This window comes from Chamaea fasciata, unplaced genomic scaffold (assembly GCF_029207755.1).
Source record: "Chamaea fasciata isolate MVZ Bird 193981 ecotype frontalis unplaced genomic scaffold, bChaFas1.0.hap1 SCAF_7, whole genome shotgun sequence".
NCBI lineage: Eukaryota > Metazoa > Chordata > Aves > Passeriformes > Sylviidae > Chamaea > Chamaea fasciata.
Window position 1 is genome coordinate 7,667,175 of NW_027094092.1, and position 21,133 is coordinate 7,688,307.

General features: G+C 41.8%; 1 protein-coding gene across 2 annotated transcripts in view; it reads right to left on the reverse strand.

The window, feature by feature from the left end:
* ANO1 (anoctamin 1) overlaps positions 1–21,133 on the reverse strand; it is a 72,803-nt gene that overhangs the window by 13,276 nt on the left and 38,394 nt on the right. The window contains exons 6-17 of one of the 2 annotated variants that reach the window (XM_066187448.1): positions 19,837–19,891; positions 17,358–17,409; positions 14,790–14,855; positions 14,237–14,292; positions 12,713–12,754; positions 9,654–9,718; positions 8,938–9,072; positions 7,504–7,664; positions 4,731–4,813; positions 3,107–3,118; positions 2,237–2,308; positions 319–366 (exon numbers count right to left, since the gene is read on the reverse strand). In XM_066187448.1, coding sequence (XP_066043545.1) covers positions 319–366; positions 2,237–2,308; positions 3,107–3,118; positions 4,731–4,813; positions 7,504–7,664; positions 8,938–9,072; positions 9,654–9,718; positions 12,713–12,754; positions 14,237–14,292; positions 14,790–14,855; positions 17,358–17,409; positions 19,837–19,891 — 847 coding nt within the window. The remainder of the gene's footprint in view (positions 1–318; positions 367–2,236; positions 2,309–3,106; positions 3,119–4,730; positions 4,814–7,503; positions 7,665–8,937; positions 9,073–9,653; positions 9,719–12,712; positions 12,755–14,236; positions 14,293–14,789; positions 14,856–17,357; positions 17,410–19,836; positions 19,892–21,133) is intronic. The other variant, XM_066187449.1, reaches the window with a different exon arrangement.

Genomic DNA, 21,133 nt, shown 5'->3' on the forward strand with positions numbered 1-21,133 from the left:
ATGCATATTGTCTCAGGGAAGTGCAAGCAGCTCTTTCAACACATGGTCCATGCTCCTCTACAAAACATAACATCCAGGATGGGAAATCTAAGATTAGCCATGCAGTGCCATTCCCAACTCATAGACCAGCGTCCCAAAAAGTGCTGAAGGAACGAAGGGAGGAAGAGGAAGAAACCCAGAACTGAATGTGAATATTAAACAAAGGTTCAACAGCCAAAACCAAATTGATTTGTGTCTTCCATAATTACTCATAATTTGAGTTTCTTCATAAGTTTGAATAAAAAGAACCAATTTCACCCCAGTCATGACTGTCTTAACTCTTTGTCTCCATTTGTTTGCTGTCTCTTCTGGAAAATATCGGTGCTTCTGATTGCAGTCAAAGGAAACAGAAAGGGTCGGGCAATATGGCATTACAAAGCACTGCTCAGTTAATTCCATTAATTAATTCCATATTCTCCACTGACACAGCACTTTAGCACAAGTGAATGCTCTGTTAGTTTTCTTAAGGCTTTGTGTTTCAGCTTTAAGTTAATAAAATATAACAGCAACAAAAGAGAAATGCTTGCCCCAAATCCTAGCGAACATCAGGCAATCCTGCAAAGGATATTCCCTTTTTAATACAGGATTGTGCTCTGCTTTCACTTTTATGAGGTGTAAAGAATGTCCAAATTTTTTTCCTTTATTTTTTTTTTAATTAGACTTCTCTTGAAAAAGCTGTAAGCAATTTTGGTTTAGCTTTAGATATTTTTTCTTTAAGAAGGTTTCCCAGTCTTACAACTGTCGAATTTGAACTTTAACACGCTAGATCCCAATGAAAGATAACCACCAAGTCTTTCAGAAAAAACCTATTTTTCTCATGCTTCCCAAATTAGTAACATCCAAACTGAACACAGCCCAAAAACTTAAAAATAGTCTGGTTAAAAAAAAAATTCCATTCTTAATTGGTCAACATTCATTCTCCAATATTAGAGGGCCACCATTCATTAACTGTCTGATTAGTCTTCCACATTTAAGACCCAAATTCTGATTATACTCAAAAGTACAGCAAGTTACAGGTTTTTAGCAAAATACAGTAAAGTCTGTATCCAAAATTGTTTACCCATCCTATCACAGTGTAGCAACCCAAATTGTTTCTCTTCTGCAAGGGATTTAAAAAGGGATTTGATTTGCTTATGGCCCTGAACCAGTTACACACAGCATCCTATAGATTAATGGGAACACACTGCCAGCAGCTCTGCAGCACCTTTTAAGAGGGGCCCAGTGGTACTCAAGTATAAATTTACTTTAACACTCATCTACATGCGCTGCCCCTAAAGAGTGTAAATGATATTGCAGTTGTATTTTCACAGAGTTGTCATAAAATCCCAGTTTAGGAAACAGTTCCACGTTGTGGTGCCACTGGCAACAGACACAAGAAAGGAAATTCTGTCAAATTTTATGCTGGAGCTTTTACTTCTCTCATTAAAACCATGGCACACAAATGGCTGACTTCTCACAGTGAAGGGGGAATAACCTCAGGTCAGACGAGGGCATCAGTGTGCAGGGGAGAAAAGGAGCTTTCCCAAATCTTTCTGCTGCTGATAAGAAAGGAATTCCAGCTCCTGCGGAAGGGCAGGGAAGCTCTTGTAGGGATTGCACCATCCCTTGGCAAGAGGCAGGTGCTCCTGGGGTGACTGGCAGAACCTTTCTCATGGTGATGTAAAGAGCAGGTTCAGAACATGAGTGAGCACTGCCTCATTCAGAGGGATAAAAGGGGAAGCTGTGTTTTTAAAATGCAGAAATTTATTGCCAAAGCTGGAATTCGGCGTGGAAATCGGAGTTAGTACTCTTCATTAATATTCTTATTTGCATAGAAAGTCCAGCAAGACAGAACTTCTCCTGAGAGGCTTTAGGTACTTTTACTGCACAGAACAAGATGGTTTGTTACAATTTTCTGAAACTTGATTTATTTCGGTTTTCTCAAACTTGATTTATTAGTGTTAGACGAGTACCTCTTTGATGAGGCTCAATTAGTTTCCCTGAGCCACATTCCTGAATCTAATTAGTAAAGGCATTTCTAGATTTAATCAGGTCTTGTGCCTGGCAGACCCCGAGCATCTCATGTATGGATGAAGACATCTGGAATTTACACACAGTGAGCACTGACTATTTTTTAGCTATTTCTTAGTCTTGGGTCACTGCCTGCTGTAACAACCTTTTTTTTCATAAGTGAAAGAAATTAATATTTTTATCATACCTCTTTATGTTTGTGTTCTTTTCTCAATGATTTTTCTAAAACTTTCGCTTCGTATTCTGCTCTTGGATGATCCTGTGAAAGAAGTCATATTTAATAAAAAAGCAACATCACTTATTTTCTCTATCAGCTACAGATGAACTCTCTGCAGGTCGATTTCCTGAAAATTTCTGAGTTTTCTAATTCCGATTCACTTGGTATGACATTCATGTCAATTGATAGTTGACTGTTTTAAAAAATGTTAAATCCTGTGTCTACAGGAGCAACTGCAGAACAATTTGGACAGCAATGTGCAGTGCTGTGTAGATTAAATTTAATCTATGAGCTATGCAGCACAACCTGCAGACAGCATGGCTCATGATGCTTGGATTTTAGTTATCTCTATTTTTGATAAAAGTTAAATGTCATTAACTAATTTCAGTGATCCTCAGCTCATGAGGGGATTTATTTTCTGCTGTAAGTATGCAAAATACTTGGCTTTGGGATCCCATAAAACTGTCAGTTGGGGTGTTCCCCTAATTCTGTCCCGGACACCATCCACAGATTCTCCGTCTGCATTGCAGGAGAAGGTGCAGGAAACACTTGGAAGTAAGAGACAGATTGAGGAAGATTCATGGATTCAGAATTCCCAATAATTACACATTCATAAAAGAGTCAGAATTCAAAATTATGCATTGGATGGGAAACAGAACGGAGCTGAAAAAAGTCTGAACAAGTGGAGAGGGGAAGGGTGTAAAGGCAAAGCAATCAGTGGGAGTTCCAAAGAAAATCTGATGCTCGAAAAAGGAGAAATGGAGATCAAAAGATGGCATTCATCAGTAGACATGGAATAAAAAAGGTAGGAGCGATTTAAAAAAAAAATGTTTTCCAAACCTTGACTGCCTCCTTCAGGAAACCAGAAAAAACCCACGAAAAACAAGAAAAAAAAACAAAAACAAAAACAAAAACAAATAAACAAAAATTTGATTACTGAACTGTTGCAGGTCATATGGTATTTATATATTAAAAGTTACATAGAACAAATGTAGGTACAGTGGATGGTTACACACTAGCAGAGAAAACCCAGTCTATTCATGTTCTATATTAATTAACATTATTGCAAGTATTCTGTGAAGCAGGCATCTCTAAAAACACCAGAAAAGGAGATTCTTTGTGCTTTAGCATTTCGCTCAAAACCCCGACTGTTCAACATGATTCTAGTTAAGTTTCCCCCAAATCAGCAACAGGAGAATCTTAAATTCTGTGCTAAACCCATGACCCATTATTTATCACTGGGCACCAAAAACACGGAATAAAACATACGGAATTGACAGCTGCTGGTTTGGCTGTGCAGAGCTCTGAACTCAGACATGAAGCAGACATTGGAAAGATACACTTAATCCTCTCCACTTTCATGGATGCTAACAAGTTACCAAAAATAAAGGAGCATATAGCATCCAGGAAATAAATCCCCATATTCTCCTCCAGAAAATAGGTATGGACCAGCACAGAGCCTACTGACAGAGGGCACCTAAATATATTATGGAGGAGATAAACATATTAAGGGGAGATAATTCCAACAGAAAGGCTCTGGGGGCGAGGAGAGTGATGGCTGTGCCAGGCTCAGCGAGCCGCAGGGTGTCGAACCCAGGGAGGGCTAGTGAGGTTTGTGTTTCACGTGAGCAGTATTTGTTGTGTATCTATTTAGGACATCTAGAGAGGGGACAAGGGAGGTCATACTTCTTTTAATAACAACAGCAGGGCAAGGCTGGGGGCTGGGACTGTGCTCTGCTCCCGGAATGTGTCTCCTTTATTTTCCCTTAAAGTGGCAAAATCGAAACCAAAAAGGTTGGAAGCAGTTTCTCCGCTGACTGAGGATTTTTCTCTCCTCTTCTTCTAAAACTTCACTGATTTTGAAGATCTTTTTTTCAGACAGATTTGGCCTTTTTCTCTTTTATACTCTTTAGCAGGTATTACTTATTTTTTTCAGCCACTGCAAAAAACTCCACCACCTCCACACCGTGTCCCTCCCCATGCCTCAACCCCACATGTCTGGCAATGCTTTCTGAGGTATTTTCCAAGTCAGGGCTTGATCCTGCATCGTTAAAGTTAATAGGAATTTTTCAGTGCTTTTTTTACGGTGCTGTAACTTTATCAGCTTCAATGCACTCATTTCTGATTTACAGCAGTGTGTGATGAATGAGGTCCTTGGCTCTTGGCACCCTGACTTCAGCCCAGCAGAAGGTCTGAGCTGTATATTCCATGCCTACACTGCTAGGTGTGACCCCACTGCACACTTAAAAAAGAAAAAAATCACATTTTGTGGCTATACAATTACATTCCCATGGCAACAGGACCAGACTAGTCATGCCCTTGCTACAGAAACCTCAAATGGTTCATGTATAGGGATTTTCCTTCTTCCTGTAGGATGGAACCCTCCCAGTAACATAAGGCAAAGCCTGTAAGGTCAGGGCAACAGCAGGGTGGAAGGCAAAGAGTCAGAACTGAAGGGACAAACCTCCTCCTCTTCAAACCCAGTCAGGTCCCACCTGTAGTTGAGGCGCATCTGTTTTCTCTTCCAGTGCTCCATAAAGGTGGCAGCTGAAACAACAGTTTAACATATAACACAGATTATCACAGAACTTCATTTCTGTTTTATTCAGCAGTCAGGTCTGCCTGGGAAACACTCATGTGCCAGGAGCCCAATATTTTATCCAGGTGAGCTGAAAAGGGGCACTTATTACATCCACAGCTTCATGTAGGAAGATGCCTGCAATTTTTAAGGGGTCCAAGAAAGCCAGGCAGCCAAACTTATTTAAATATTTGCATGTGTGACTAATGGTAGGTATTACTGGTCTTCAACTGCACATTGTTTCATCTGTGAGTCCAAAAAACCTGAATCTTATCTGTACAAAATAGGAATGATTTCCCTTGTAGTGATGGCAGAGTTATTCCCTCAAAGATATCAAGAAAAAGCATTTTTATATCATTATAATTACATTCACTTAGTGGTCACAACAATGTGGTTGGCTTTAATCATCACACTCAAACCTGAACACTCTTGTGAAAGCTACATGTGGGCAGGCGTGAAAGAGGAAGCCTCTGAGAGTTTTAATCATTAAAAACCCAGCCATTTTCTTTTTGATGGAGAAGGCTCAGAGAAAAAAAACTCGTTAAAGCAATTCTTGAGTCCCCATGAATGATCCCAGTCTATATCAGTCTATCTGCCCCTGAGACCAAGCAAGTTCTCAGAGGACATATTTAGTTGCTGGGAATACACCAGTGTTGTATAATAAATAAGTGATTATGAAAGAGGCAAGTCTACCAAGAAATGGTGTTCCCAGGGGAGCTTCCCACAGTGAGTATTAACAGATGTGCTTAGAAGCATTCATATCCAGAAAAAAACAGAGGCAGGGAGAGGGTAACAAAGTTGAACAGAGAGGAAAGGACACCCTCTTGACTGGAGCCAGGCTGGGGCCATGACATTCATTCGCCTTCCAAGCGAAACTCTCATGTGGAAAAGCTACAGCTGAGCCCCTTCACAAGCCACAGGCTTCCTATGAATCAGAGTGGCCAGAGCTGTGTCTTGAGAGGGTCCCTGTCTCAAGGACCTGGAATTGCCTGTCCTCTCCTTGCCGCCAGTGGTTCTCACGCTGGGTGGGGGCTGCAGCTTCCATTTACAGCCAGAGATATGGCAAATGAACCAGATGCTACTGGAAATCCTCCTGTGGCATTGATTTACAGCAGGGCAAAAGGAGAAGACAGTGTCTGGAATGCTGGGTTGTTTTGGGAGCCCTGGGGGAAGGTGCCAGGGAGCTACATCCCTGCTCTGCCATGAGCACCTGCACTTTCCTATTTCAACTGTACGTGAATTTAACAACACGAATTCAAAACTAAGTGGAGAAAGTTCTTAGTTTTCCAGTTGAAAACGACATTTTTGAAACAATTTTTTTTAATATGGTATTGTACCACAATTAGACTTTGTATTGACTCCAAAGAGCTTGAGGAGTTTGACATCCCATTTCAAAACCCTCTCAGATTTTGTGCAGGGCTCAGAACCTGGTTTCTGCCAATCTGCCTTCCTTTGCACAAGAGCATAAAAAAACGGATGAGGAGACCCACAGTTGCTTGCTGTGGAAAGGAAGGCAAAATTTTACTGTTTGGACAAGAGGATAACATGCCAAGATCCCTGTGGGGCTCACAATAATGGTAAATGAGGTAGATCAAAGCTGACACTTGACTTTCCTTGTGGTACTTGACAATAAGCTTTCAATGCTGCATCTGAAACAGTGTTATCCCAAACACAGACCCTGGCCAAAAATTAAAATTAAATTATGTTGAATTGTACCTAAATCAGTTCAGATGAATGGTAATGTACAAACAGTTCCCTATGTACTGGAAGAGATAAAAACTCAGGATGTATTATTAGGATGAAATATAATCCCGAACAGGTTATGTTAATTCACAACAAGGTGTACAGGAAGGCTTGTGCTGCTCTCACTGCTGCTGGGAGTATGTGGCCATCAAAGCTCCTCTCCCCCAGAGCCGATTCCTGGAGCAAGGAGGTTCCCATCTATCCCCCAGCAGGGAGGGGAGATGCCCTCCATAACCATTCCTGAAGACATCCTCACAAAGATTTTATGAGAGGGTTCATATTTTGACCCAAGTGCTACAGACAGGCCCAGAAAGGGCTCAAAGCATGAGGGCAACATCAGGATCAGGAAAAATCCCTCTTCACCACTGTTCCCTCTTCCCAGTCTCCTTGCATGATGTCTGCCTGCTGATAAACCTAATTGCATCTCAGAGCACACTCAGGAATCAATGTTGGCTTGTCCTGAAGATGCTAAAGGCCATTACACTTCCCCCCAGAGCCCTCCCCTCAACCCCAGAGTACATTAATACATTTCTCCTGTAATGTTCTAAAGTGGAAGCTGGCTCTGCAAAGACTTTTTTTTTTTTTTTTTTTTTTTTTTTTTTTTTGGCAAGCTGTGCAATCCCGTTAATGAAATTTTGACATACCACACAGCAGTTTTATGACAGATGCTTAACAATTTCTTTTGCTATTCAGCTTAAGCAACTTTTCGAATTTTAGCCTCCAGTCCAGAATATAAATTTGGGTGTGACAGTTTCATGGGAAAGAAAAAAAAAAAAAAAAGGAAGAAGAAAAGAAAAAGGAAAGTTCTTTGTATCATTAACTGCCTGTGTATAAATTTACTGCTTTATGTCCTCTGTTTCTTCCTGTTGTATTTTCAATAATTAAAAGCTTAACATCAAGGCATAGATCTTCTTACCCCAGAGAGCCATGAAGACTGAGAAGAAGACAGTTGCAGGGTTATCAAACAGATGACTCGCACGGGCAGTGGCACAAGCAGAGCTCATCTTCCAGTAACTGCACGTTTTGTCACACAAGGGACACATGGTGATGTTGTTTCTCTGGTCACACATCTCCATACTGCAACAAAGCCACAGGAGAAGGGAAAAGCACAGTCAGGATGGCTTCAGCTTCATGCTCTGGTGATCTTTTCTCCTCTGGACAGCAGCTGTGTCTGTAGGATCATTGGATACCATCCTACACCACTGCAGGGGCTGAAATCCACATGTAAGGCTGTCTCCCTCCCTCCTTCCTTCCCCAGCTCTATTTCCATTCCAGGGAATAAGAGTGAACATTAAGAAAGCCATAAGGCTCAATGCTTTCTACTCTAAGATCTTACAGAACAAAAGAAATAAAAATAAAATAAAATAAAATAAAACACTCTTGTTTTGAAATACAAACTGCAGTGATAGATAAGGTACAAGGGAAGGGCTGAACATCAAGAGACTGGAGTTCAACCAATTTATCTCCTCCATGCTCCTTCTGTGAAATAGTAACAGTGACCCTCCCTTTGACTTTGTTCAACTGTTGGAAGCACTACAAAGCAATCTTAATGAACAAAAAAAAATCAAATCTATTTTTTGGTACCCGTTATCTGCTTGTTATTCAGGGCTGGTGCTTGTTGTACAAACCACGTAATTTGCATCTCCATCTGATGATGCATGCAGGGCAAATAATGCAAAATCAGAGGGCTTTAAAAATGTTTCAATACAAAACTTGCTGAGAGATTAAAAGTAGGAGGACATCCAGATTTTGTTGATGTGATCACAGTAGCTTATTTGAGAGATGTATATTCTTGATGCATCTCTCTGTCACACAATGCCCTCCTCAGCACTCTGTGCTGGGAAGCACCAAACCCCCTCATTAGCAGAATTTTGCTGGTTTGTTTTAACATAATGATCTGAGTTTGGGAAAAAACCCAACCACCTGAGCAACTGGCCAAGAATTATTTTTAGGACATCAATGCAAACTCCCCAAGTAATATTAACAATGAATGCTAATGAGATAGAAATAGCTGTTCTGTGCCCTTGGGAGAGCTCTGTGGCTTACTGGAAGCTGAGAGCAGGGGGGGCCTGTGGAGGTGGAATAATTTCAAGCACAGCTTCCAAAAGATGAAGCGTGAGGATGGAGAGTTTTAGGAGCACACCATCCTTCTGCAACAGCCAGTTAGCACAGATGGGAATGGGGAATGGGGTCTTGGGATGTGGGTGGCACAGGACAAGACCCACAAACAAGAACCCCCAATTTCAGCTGTGCTCGGCCTAGATGTCACTGACAAAACACTTCTAAAGCGAGGCAACTTTGAGCTTGAAGTGCCCCCCAACAACAGAATCTATTTATTCATCCATTTTACCTGGGTATATTCTCATCCACAGTTGCACAGCCATAGAGGAAAACAATAATCCCTACAATTGAAGCTGGAATGAGCATTTGTGTATAAACTCCCAGCCAGGCAAAATATAGCCCGATCTTCTCTCCAAAGTATTTTCTGAAATACATTTAGAAAAAAAGAAAAAGAAATGAGAGCAAGAGAAATGTTTCCTATTTCTCAAAATATAACATGGCTAAAATTATGAATCACATCTGGATTAGGCATGGAGAAACTAAGATCTGGTGACCTGTGGGAATTTTTTTCTTCTCAGAGGACTCTCTTTCTCATGATGCTTGGAGTCCATCCAGAGATACAGGCACCCTGAAAACAAGTTTGTCCCACTGGTCATTTTTTCCCCCCACTGTGCTTCTGCTGTGCTAATTGGTAACTTTCAACCTTCTTTGGGTGAATCATCTTAAAGAGACACCTCATTTTCTTCAGAGAGTCTCAGGTCTTATCATGAGCAAACAAAATTAATTAGAAATATATCCCCCGCAAGCTTTCATGCTATGTGGGATATATCAGCACATCCTAAACTCACAGAGAACTCCTTTTCTCCCAGTGAATTTCCCATTCTCTGGAATCCCCTGGGGGTGGCTCTGAGGGCAGCATCCCCCCAGGGGCACAGGAGCATGAGCATCCCTGCAGAGCTTCACCTCTGCCCCGTGGAAACTCCACACCAAGGGCCCAACTCTCACCTCACCAGGTCGATGGGCTGGTATTTATAAAACACCCCGTAGCTCGCCCACTCCTCACACAGGAGCTGGAAAACAGGAAGGCAAGAGAAAGGTGAGAGCTGAAGCACCACTGGGTTCTCCACAGGTCCAGTCTCACCACGCTGGGGTTTCAGCCCAAATCATGCCAACATACACAGCCTGCACTAAATATTAAAAGTAAATGTGATGGTTTGGCCTGCTCCAACAGAGGGATGAATTCCAGCACGTTAAAAGAAGCTGGGCTGATGGATACCTGCAGCAGAGACAGGGACAGCAGTGTTGGTTTTGTGATCCGTAGGCCCAGTCACCCTTTTCCTGACAGCCAACTTCAGGCTCCCCTGACACAACTTCAGGCCATTTTGCTATAATTCAGCATCCAGCAAGAGGTGCTGGGCTGAGGTGCCTCAAAGGCTGCATTAAATTTTTTTTTGAGCTTTAAAGCACAAGAAGCCAGTGATTTCCACTCTTCCTTTTTTTTTGTCAGGATGTGGGCCAAGGAAAACAATGATCCCCGTTACTGATTTGCAAAACTGAATGCCTCTCAAAAAAGGTTCCTCTGAGACCTTCAACTTACCCTTTATTTTGTAAAATATATAAATAGTGCTTCTCAAACCTGACTTTTTTCCCCTCACACAATTCAGCCAACAGAGTGAAATAAGAAATTAAACTCAGTGAGGAAACAAAGACCGAAACCAGTATCAGTCCAGGGAGGGCAACAGGATTAATCTTGTTCCTAGACCAAACAGGATGTTATTCCCTGAACTCCAGGCTATTTTGTCATGGGAAACTTGACAGACGTCAAACTCCTACATGTCTCCAGTGAAATGCAACAGAAAAAAAAAAGGGCAGACCAGAACCTGGCCACTGCCCATGCCCATTCCTCCTGCTCACACTTGATCACAGAGAAGTTCCACAGCAAACAACGTTCCGACAGCAATTTTGGAATTCTCCTGCCAAACCATTAACAAAGAATTTCCAAGCTGAACTGCTGTACTTATATAAATGGCTTGTCTCATTGAAAAAAACAACAAAACCACCAAAAACCAAAGCAACTTCTCAGCTTTTACAGAAATATGACATCAAAAATGTAAGTGGGCTGTCGGTTTTCCCTTCTCCAACCCAAAGTCATTCATCATTATTAATTTCCTTACAACCGTAAGGGCAGGAACTGAAACTTAACAGCAGGCCTTTATTAAACAGCAACATTCTTGCAAATTTTATTTTTTTCTGCTTTAGGTTTCTTTCAACCACATTTTCCAAAGGTTGAAGGCCAAATGCCTCTGTCTGGGAAGCAATGTTTTGGGACACATCAACATCCACACGCAGCACTAGCTAAACCCCTTCTTTTAATATATATTTTTAAAAATTTAATATTTAAAACTAAGTTTATGCTGGAAATTAGATTCCTTTTCTGTGATCTAAGCATATCAGGAAAACACTAAGCTGAGGAGACTTTGCATGAGTGCCATGTTTTAGTTTTGTGCAATTCGAAACCAGATTTGTGCCTAAAGTACAAATGAATTATCTCATTTATCCTGACATTTATCAGCTTGATATTCAAAGCACAGCTTCAAAGACATGATTAGAGGAGATCGGCACTCTAGACCTAAATATTTACTTAATTTCTAGGCCTCAAATCTTTAATTTTCTTGTTAAAAAAAGGCACAGGCCTGGCCTAGTACTGGATAAGATTAAAGAAAGCTTCAAGAAGCCAGAAGAGACATGCCAAAACACCAAAAGATTATTTGAAAGTCAAAAGCCAAGATAAACACTTCCAAACACACAACGAACTTGTGAAATTAGTGAATTTGTGAGGTTTGAGATGTCAGTAATGAAGAAGATAATCTGGACAGTTTTGGAAAACTTGGACTTTCATTCTATTTTTAGTTGAGTGATGTGTTGCTTAATAATGAAAAGACAGATGTGTGGTATTTTTAACACAAATCAATAGCAGGAGGAAAATAACATTCACTGCCTTTTGATGAGCCATTTGCACCTGAAGAACCAGGACACTGTCAATTTTGAGAACCTATTTTTATATATAAAGCCTTAAGGTCTTTAAATCTGCTTTTCCACGTTTTGAATGTTCAGAGCATTTCTTTGGGGGAAAAAAAATTCTGAAACAAACAGGGAAGGCAAAGTTTCAGGTCTGAAAGCCCAGCATATACAACAACCAAATTTAGTAGCTCCTCCTGAGAGAACTGGTTGTCACCTCTCCACCACAATTTTTGTTGATGCACAGACAAAAGCCACCCTTCTTTGGGCAAGTGTGATGGGGAGAATGCAGTCACTGAGCTTTGAATTTAAGAAATCAGCATTTCCACAAAGGGTGGAAAATTTGTTTTTTTTGCTTATACTTCCTTATTATAAAGTACTATTTCCTACTTAGGAAAAGCACTTCCTTGGGATAATCTCTACTTGTTTTACCACAGTGAAGAAATCAGTCTTTCACTGTACAGACAATAAAACCACAATTTAAAGCATTAACTTTAGCAAAAAGTGATGTAATGCCTCAGTGTACACCCACAGGGCAGTTTCTGGTTGCAGAGTACACATTAAAATGTTGAGGACCTCTTATTCCTGATAAATATTCAATATTTATCTTTCCCAATCACTTTTATGCTTATGTTTTCAACTCCCTCTGCCTCCCACTCCTCCAATTCTGATCCTCATGCCACGGAATGAAGCAGGATTTATGTCCAGTAGAGAAACCAGAATATGACTGAGCATACTCTCATCAGAGCTGGCCTGAAATGACATCATCTGGACTTTAGGAGGAGTTATATGTCAATATTCTTATCAATGTGGCATGAAATGTATCATTACTGAGCTGGGTAGTTCATACATATCCACGCTGCATTCTGCATTTGGGCAAATTTAAATGCCGGAAAGCACTTTTTTTTCCCTAAACTGCTTGGCATTTAGTGCCTTTTTGCAGCATTTTCTGTGGGATCTTGGCAAATACTTCCAGGTTCCAACAGGTGACTCTTCAGGCTGGGATTCTTGTGAATGTGTTAAAACCCCTCTGTGCATCAACTTACTTTTCTGTCGTTGGGCTCCACGTTTTCGCCTTCATAGTCACCCTTTAAAGAGAGAGAAAATCTGCGTCATCCAGCGGGTGGTGCCAAGAGCTGCTCTGCATCCTGCATACCCACGTCTCCCACTCACTTAATGCATCAAAACCAGAAAAAGCAATCTGTAAAATAATGCTGTATTTTAGGAGCCCATTTGTCATGGAACACTTTGTCTTCTGTCATTAGGCACATTAGGAAAGAGCAATAGTGTCTGTCATGGGGGGAAAAAGGAATGAATAAGTGATAAAGGTGGCCTAAAAATGTCAAGGGAAAGGATGCGGTATTGCCATGGTATTTGGGGTTCAGCTCAGTCCGCTGGAAAGAGAAGAAACCAGCTGAGAGAGCTGCTCCCTCTCCAGACTCTCCAAACACTCAAGGCTGATTAGATTTGAGGTTTTAATTTGGACCTATTTTTTGAGTAAACTAAGACAATAAATAACTTCTATATGAGACTATCAGCAGCTGTCTGAAGATGTGAGGCAAGTACAGGAAGAGAAGTTTATTTAACCTTTCTTTCTCGACTTCTACACATCACTGATGTAGTTTGAGAGCCCTGACATGTATGACAAACATCAGGCAGACAAAGAGGCTGCTCTTCCCTTGGGTGCTCCAAGATAAAGCTCTCACAGTCCCATGTAAAACCAGTGTTGAGTGTGAGGAGCAGAAAACCAGAAGACACACTTCACCCTCAAATCCTAGGCTGGAAAACCAGCACTGGCCTCGACAGCCCTTGGACACTCACACTCACCTCAGGAATGAGCATCATGACTGCCAGTCCCTCTGACATCTGCCAAGCTTTTCTGCAGGCTAAGAGCAGGTGTTTGTCAGTTCTAGTTGCACCCTGAACCTCTAAATCAGAAGGACACCAGCATCCAGCGCTGTGCACCTCTGATAGGATGGGGGTCCCTGGCTTGGCTTGAGTGCCACCAGAATTCCTGAGCTCACACTGGCCTGCTCGATGAGCACCACAGCTGAACACTCCCTTGAGATCTCACTGAGCTGCTCAGAAGCAGATTTCATCAGCAGGAAGATCTGCAGTCACATCCAGCCCCATGGAATATGTGACATCAGATCCTTGCTTATGGTTTTTCCTGGTTGCACGGACACACAGTTGCTGACACCTCTACAGGGAGATGTGGCCAAGGGAACCAGTTACTTGGTGCCCTGGGAATGAATGTGTTTCCTGGCACTGGTGCCAGGGATCTTGGGGGCAGAAGGTCAGGAAACAACAGAAGAATTTCATTAGCTAAAATGCTGTAACAATTCTTCTAATGTTGTGCTCAGATTTATGATCCTCGGATGTTGAACCGAGGTGGGGAATTCCTAAAAAGCGAGCAGAGGGATGGAAACAACCTGCAGAAGTTACTGCAGTTGTGACACAAGTGAGAATAAAGTCAGTCATGTTTGGGATGATGCCACCAACATGTCACACATGAGGGATTTCTTGGTGACAGACAGCAGACGTGTAAAATATATTGCGAGATCACTTACGTCATGCAGAGGATATGCAGCACTGTAAACTCCATTGGCAAGCAGGCTGGTGATCCCTTGAAAAATAAAGACATAATAGTTATTTATAATTTCAAGGTTAGACAGCCTCACTTCATCATCCTTCCTGGAGATTTCCCTCAAAGTAACAGCCATTTGATCAGGTAATGATTTTGCTGCCATCTCATTCCTTTCCATGTAGTTTCATTTTTAATCATATAGGTTATTATACATGACTCATTTTACGAAATGGAAAACTGCAGAGAGCAAGAGGAAGTCATATATATTTGAGAATCAAGAATTAGAAGCCAATGACTTGAAATTAGTCATTAAAATAAATTACATTTTCTGAAAAGTCAGTTTGATTTAAAGGCAAGCCTGAAGATTTGAAAGTGTAGCAGAAGGCTGGATCACAAGGAGAATATGGCTGGAATTGATGGCATAGGGGAACCCACATCCACACGCAGCACCCACGCAAAGTTTTGAATTCAAGTTTCAAGATTGATCAGAGAAATTGTAGGGAAAGCCTCTGCGAAGACCTTGGCGTAATACTTACCATATTTACCACATTTTCGTCTTTTATTTAAAAGGGCAGTTTCCTTCTTTCTTCCCTCTCCTTTCCCTGTTTACACAGCCGTTTATTAGTGACATGCATGAGGCTGAAAGCAATTAGTGCTTCATCTATTAAATGTCTGTGGCACAGGGGACTGGGAGGAGTCCTGCCTTTCCCAGGGGTGCTGTGGCTCCTTAACCCAGGCCAGAGGGAGGAGTTGGTGTGGAAGTTTGGAGGAGCACTGCACCATTCCCAAAAGTGGCTGGACCTGGGCCTTTGGAGGGCTCATTAGCTCATTAATTCCCTAATGTTCTTTCCTCATGCAGCTGCTGACTTTAACAGAGCTACTTCCAATTCTGTTCACCACATCTGGAGGCGTTGTGTGAACATACATTTGGGGATGGAATGAACCAGTTTTGGGTGCTGAGTCAGAGCTAAGTCAAGCACTTGTCTTTGTGCAGGGCAATGGTGATTAATGCCAACTGGAAAAAAATTATATATATAAATCTGGCCACTGGCATTGGGGAGGATTTGAAAAGACTTAAAAAAGGAAAAGAAAAATGAGATGCTCCAGTGTGCTCCTTGCTGCCCATCAGTTCATGGCTAAGAAAAAAGTGTGGGACTGGGTTTGAAGGAACAGCGACTATGCACCAGGAACTAGCTCACTGTAGAGTAATTTTTGATTGCTCTTGAAATGAGGATTGTTCAAGTTCATTAACATTTTCGAGATACTAATCACCTGCTGGAGGAGCAGCTCCAGGAGGGCTCCGTATCTTGCAGTATCATTAATTTTCAAAGCCCTATTTAAGATTATACAGGTCTATGAATTGTCTGCAAATGTTTCCACACTCCTGGCAGAAACAACTGGTGAGCAGATAAATTATTTTTCTAGGGCTGTGAGAAGAGCTACCTATTCCCCTTCTACTATAGATCTGGATTTAACAATAAAGCCACATTCACACTTCCATAAAATTTTCCTAATAAATAACAATGGCTGCAGTGTTCCCCTGGGCAGCTGCTTTTCTTTCCTGCTGGGACGCAGTGCTGCAACATTATCTGTGTTTGTTTAAATCTGTTTGCCACCTCTGCTGGGTTGTAACCCAGCATTCCAGCACTGGAACAAAAAGAAGCTGATTGAGTTATGCTGTGCTGGCCTGATGGCACTTCTATTACCAATATGGTGTGGCCTTGCCAGTCTCAGGTAGAAGAACCATCCAGGAATCCTAACACTCTACCATCCATTAGTGTTTTCCCTATTCAACTAACCCCTACTGTGTTTCCCATTTTCTTGACCAAAAAAAAAAAAAAAAAAAAAAAAAAAAAAAAAAAAAAAATATCAACTCCTAGGCAAGAATTCAAACTGAGCTGTGTGACCTTCCCCTTTCAAGAGTCCAAAGATATAATTTCCAGTGAAAATGATCCAGCACCAGACTCGAAAAGGGTCTTAAAAGTCACAGAATAATTTGGATTTCCCATGCTACAGAGAGCAGTACTTCTGTTAATACTGGCTGGACACCAAATTTTAGTGTATGTAAGGAGTCAACAATTGTGCATTGTATGTTGTTACTTCAACACAAAGTCAAAGCATGGAAATAATTTGTGGCGTAATTGTTCTTCTATTATTTGATGTCTTCCTGAGCAGCTGATGGGTCAATATTGAACAGAACTACCTGTAATTCAAGTTCCTATTGTTTTATTTAACTGCTTGCAGGCAAATAAATGCTATAACAGATTTCAACAGTCACCAAACATTTTCTTCCATATTCACACACTTCTCTCACTTTGTTTGGGAATTCACCCTTCCACCTTATTTGTTTGGATTTACCATTAACTATTTGTTAACTTTGGTCTCACAGACAGGTGTATATCTGTGTATCATGTATGAAATAAAGTATGTAATAGCTGAGCAGGATCAGCCTCCAACAAATCTTTAGGGTAGCCTGATTTGCAATTCATCTTCATTATGAGTTTTATTCTTCCAGCACAAACCCTAGGGCTGAAATCCTAAAACTCTTGGTGGTGGTAGTACAAACATCCCCTGACTTGCAGCACCTGCTCTGAGGGCTGAGGTGCCCAGTTCCGGTGCAAGCCTTGGCCCTTGGCTGTTCCAGGGGGTTCATCCCAGTTCCACTCAGGACAGTCATCAGTCAAGACCATTCCACTCAATTCACTGGAAAACCATCCCACTATAAAATGTGGGGTTCCTGCTTGAACAATATGGGCCAAGCCACAGACTTTCACTGCAGTTACTAGATTTTATGGACATACCCTCATCCATTTTAGGGAGTGTAGAACACAGAGCACATCTCATCTGCTGGTTTATGTCACCATCCATCCTAAGTCACATCTGCAGGGGCTACATGCTCACTTACCATTTAATTTAGAGTTTAATCTATAAATTCACATTTCAAAAAATGTCAAACAGCTGCATAAATTGAATCAAATTTCCAAATAAAACAATTACATCCACATACATCAAATTAGAGAGTAGGGGGAAAACCTAAACTCCACAGCCATTATTTTCAATACCTGAAAAAGATATTGATCTTAAAGCTAAATAAAGTTCCTTACCCATGCTATATTTTGCTTTGGTACATGTCGTTCTTTTCAATATTTCATAAACCTACAGAAGCAAAAGAAAAGGAAGGGTTACTTCAGACACCACTGGTGAAAAGCACAATCTTTTTGTGTGCAGCTCAAATATTGGCCAAACCAAGATGTTGATGAAGTCATCATTCTTTAATAAAAGTCATGGTATTCAGGAGAGCGGGGCTCAGAGCTCTCCAGGCCGTGTTTTCTGTACAGGAGAGAAAAGCCTAACTAAATAGTCAGCTACCAGGAGAATTGATGGGGGCAAACAGGGTTACATCTACCCCCTGGCATAACAGAAATGCAATTTTTGCTCATGCTAGCCATCGATCAAAGCTCAGGGGTGTTCTTCCACCTGGAGCAGCTCTTTCCTCACCTCTGAGGGTGCAGGCTGGCTCCATCCCAAGGAGCAGAGCAGGGCTCCGGGCTCACAGCGTGTACACAGCACGCAGCCGTTTATCAAACTGGACTAACACAGGCTGACCTTAACATCTCTGAGCCTGCCTAGCCTCAGTGGCAAAACAGATGTATTTATTTTGGGATTTATTGCATTTATTGTCAAGTAACCTTTGCACAACTCAGCAGGCTGCCCACGAGGTTCAGCTTTCGGCCGCTCCTGTGCAGCGATGCTCTCCGGCAAGGCGAGCAGGCAGCACAGGGAAACCTGGAGCAAAGGCACCTCCTGCCCACTGCCTGGCCTGTCCAGGGAGCTGGGGACTGTTTCCCAGCTCCCTAATCCGTGTGCTAACTTGACTCTTGTCCAATTCACTGGAGGAAGCAAGTGAGGGCATCCGGGCCAAGTCCCACAGCTCATCTGTCTGTCGTCTTGTAACCCCAGTGAATTAAAGGGCTGTCACAGAGAGATTTCCAGTTATATAATATATTTTTTTTATTTTCTTTTTTAATAACTAAAAGGTCTTTGGCTTAGTTTCTATTCATCAAAGACTCACGGGTAGTGACTAGATTCCTGTTCATTTCGCAGTAGGCGGAAGGGTCAATATTTGCACTGTGGTTCAAAAATACATATGAGAAAGGCAGGGGAGAACTTTAAGAAAGAAGAATACAAACAGCAATGCACACAGAATAAAATGATGTTGGGAAACATTCAATATGTTCTTCATTACTGGGTGATTTGCAGGGATTTCACACAAAGCAGCACAGCACCAGCATTATTCTTATATGCCCAATGTTCCTTCAGTGGTTTAAAAAACCCTTGTCCCTCCTTTTCCTCTCAGCCCCTGCTCTGAGCTCCTGTTTCAGTACATTTTCCAGTCAGTCTCACTCACCCTCTTGTCCCATGGAGCCATTTTGTCTTGCTGCCTTGCTCAGCCTGTCATGAATTTTAACTCTTCTTTGTTGAGTTCCTTGTACTTACAAGATTTTTTTCCTATACATCTGGACATATAGAAGAAAGCCTACAAACAAAACTCAGACTTTTTCTTTGCCCCCGCCCCCAATCTCAAGTTAGAAGTTCTATTTGCAAATAAACCAAATCAGTATTTGCCTTTTCCTTCCCCATTTCTGTGCTTCTGCATCTGCCTCCTCTGGTGCAGCTCACCTCTCCCCCATAACCAGTGCTCACATCAAACCCCTGCTCCTCAGGTTGGCAGGGAACTACACTGTGGAATAAGCTGGAATTTCAGAGCAGGAAAGGGAAGCTGGATATCTTACACTCCTTATCACCACAGCAATGAAAGGCAGCTATGACTGGGATGTAAGCTCTTTTGGAAACCACTAGGCATCCCAAAAGGCTGATGTTAAATATAAGATAAAAGCATGCTGGCAGTCACATTCCAAGGCACCATTTAGGAGCACTGGAATGGGGCAAAGAGTCCTTGCTGTCCTCTGACATGTGCTGCAGCCAGGGCTGCTTGGCATGGCCCCTTCCAGCTGCCCTGGATGTCACATGAGCTGGCCTTTCAATTCCTCCTTTGGTGGCTATAAATGAGGTTACACCTTCTTCCCCAACTCTATTTTATGTTCTGTAAGTCTGATAAAAGCCATCAACCACAACACTTCCAATATGATTAACAGACAATTTCCCCCCAAAACTATAAATAATATTCCCTGTAAATACCCAGCTGTTTCGTTGGAATCTGTTTCGGGATATTTAGCAGCATTTTGCAAAAAGAACAATGTAAAGCTACAAAAAGTTAAAACCACTCATGGGTGCAGAACAAGTGGTAAAAACTAAATATTCACAGCTGGTGATATCTCTACTAAGAATATCACCCATGAACTAGAAAGAAGATCCAAATTATTTTCCAAAAGGTAGCAATCTGTTAGCATCAAACACTACTCAGCACTACATCTGAAATTATTTATAATCTCAGTACCTGATGGCACAGGAGATCCTTGGCATTTGGTTAAGAAAGATAAACTTGAACAGGCATTGCACTAAAGCTGTTAACACCATGACTGAGACAATATCCACCATAAATTATTTATAGGCAGTACTTACTATAGTGCTTCTGGTTTTACTGTCGAAGAAGGAATCTTTGTCAGACAAATCAAATCTGTTAAAAGATTAGAAGGAAGCCCATTAGGTCAAAAAAACCCCAAACAAAAGTCAGTTGACCCCTTCAATATTTTCATTTCTCCTGGGGATCTCTCAGCGCTCACATTAAAGAACAGCTTGTAGAAATCCTTTAAGTAAAAAAGCAAGTCCAACCCATCTCCCACAATTTAAAAAGGCTGCTTATACATTTCACTGGTTTTGTGCTTTTGTAGGTTTTTCAGCACAAAAGAGAGTGTTGGTGCTCATTTAAGTTGAATCTCTGACAGCTGCTGGCCTTAAATTTCCCCTTATAATTTTTAATTTTCACTGTGAGGCCACTGTTTCCTCCCTCGTTCAGCAAAGACACAGGTGGTGTCACTGGAAAAGCCACCTGCAAACAGTGTGAGGCCCATCCATGTCTACACTCAGGAGCATCTTTTGGACCTCCTCTAAACCTCCAGGAACACCCTACACTCAGCAAGCACACAAACACATTTCCTGCAAGCCCAAGGACAGGCCAAGATGTCACACACACTGAGTCCCCCAAGCCCATCAGTGCTCTGCATCTCTGGATAAAACACTAAAAACCCTGTGGGTGCAAGGAAGAGATCCTGCCCTAGGACTGCTGTTTGTTCCAGCTGGCACATCCATAAACAAGGCCTTTAAAGTGACTCCTCTGGTACGCTGGCCAGGGAAGAGCAGCAGCAGAGCAATCCAGGGCAGGAGAAGCTTTGGCTGGGCTCTACCTCATGATTTTTTCCCTGCACCCACATTTACAGCTGTTCTTGCTGATCTGGGATCGACGGCAAAGCCACCTCTGACTTCACAGCACTTCAAAGGCAAGGTCTGGTTGGCACTACCTGTGTCAGCTGCCCACACCAGATATATGAAATTGTTCTGAAATTTATCAACCCACATCTCTGGCTACAAGTTTTACTGAGCATTTTATTTAATGTGGAGAAGAGACTGTTATAAACCACATTATAAATCCCCTTTTGGCAGCCTAACAGGTGAAGTGTATGGTTATACAGATGCAGATTACGTGCCACAACAGCAGCTAAAACACACAGATTTCTCTGCAAGGACTCATTCCTCAACAGTGAGCCAAAAAAAAAAAAAAAACAACCCAAACCAACCAAACCCAGAAAGTAAATTTACTGCAAAATGGAAATATTCTTTGCAGCAATGCCCACTGAAGTGTTGGTGTTCATGCTCCCTTTCATCCTCTGGTGTGTGAGCTGCTGTCAGAGAGGCTGGAATA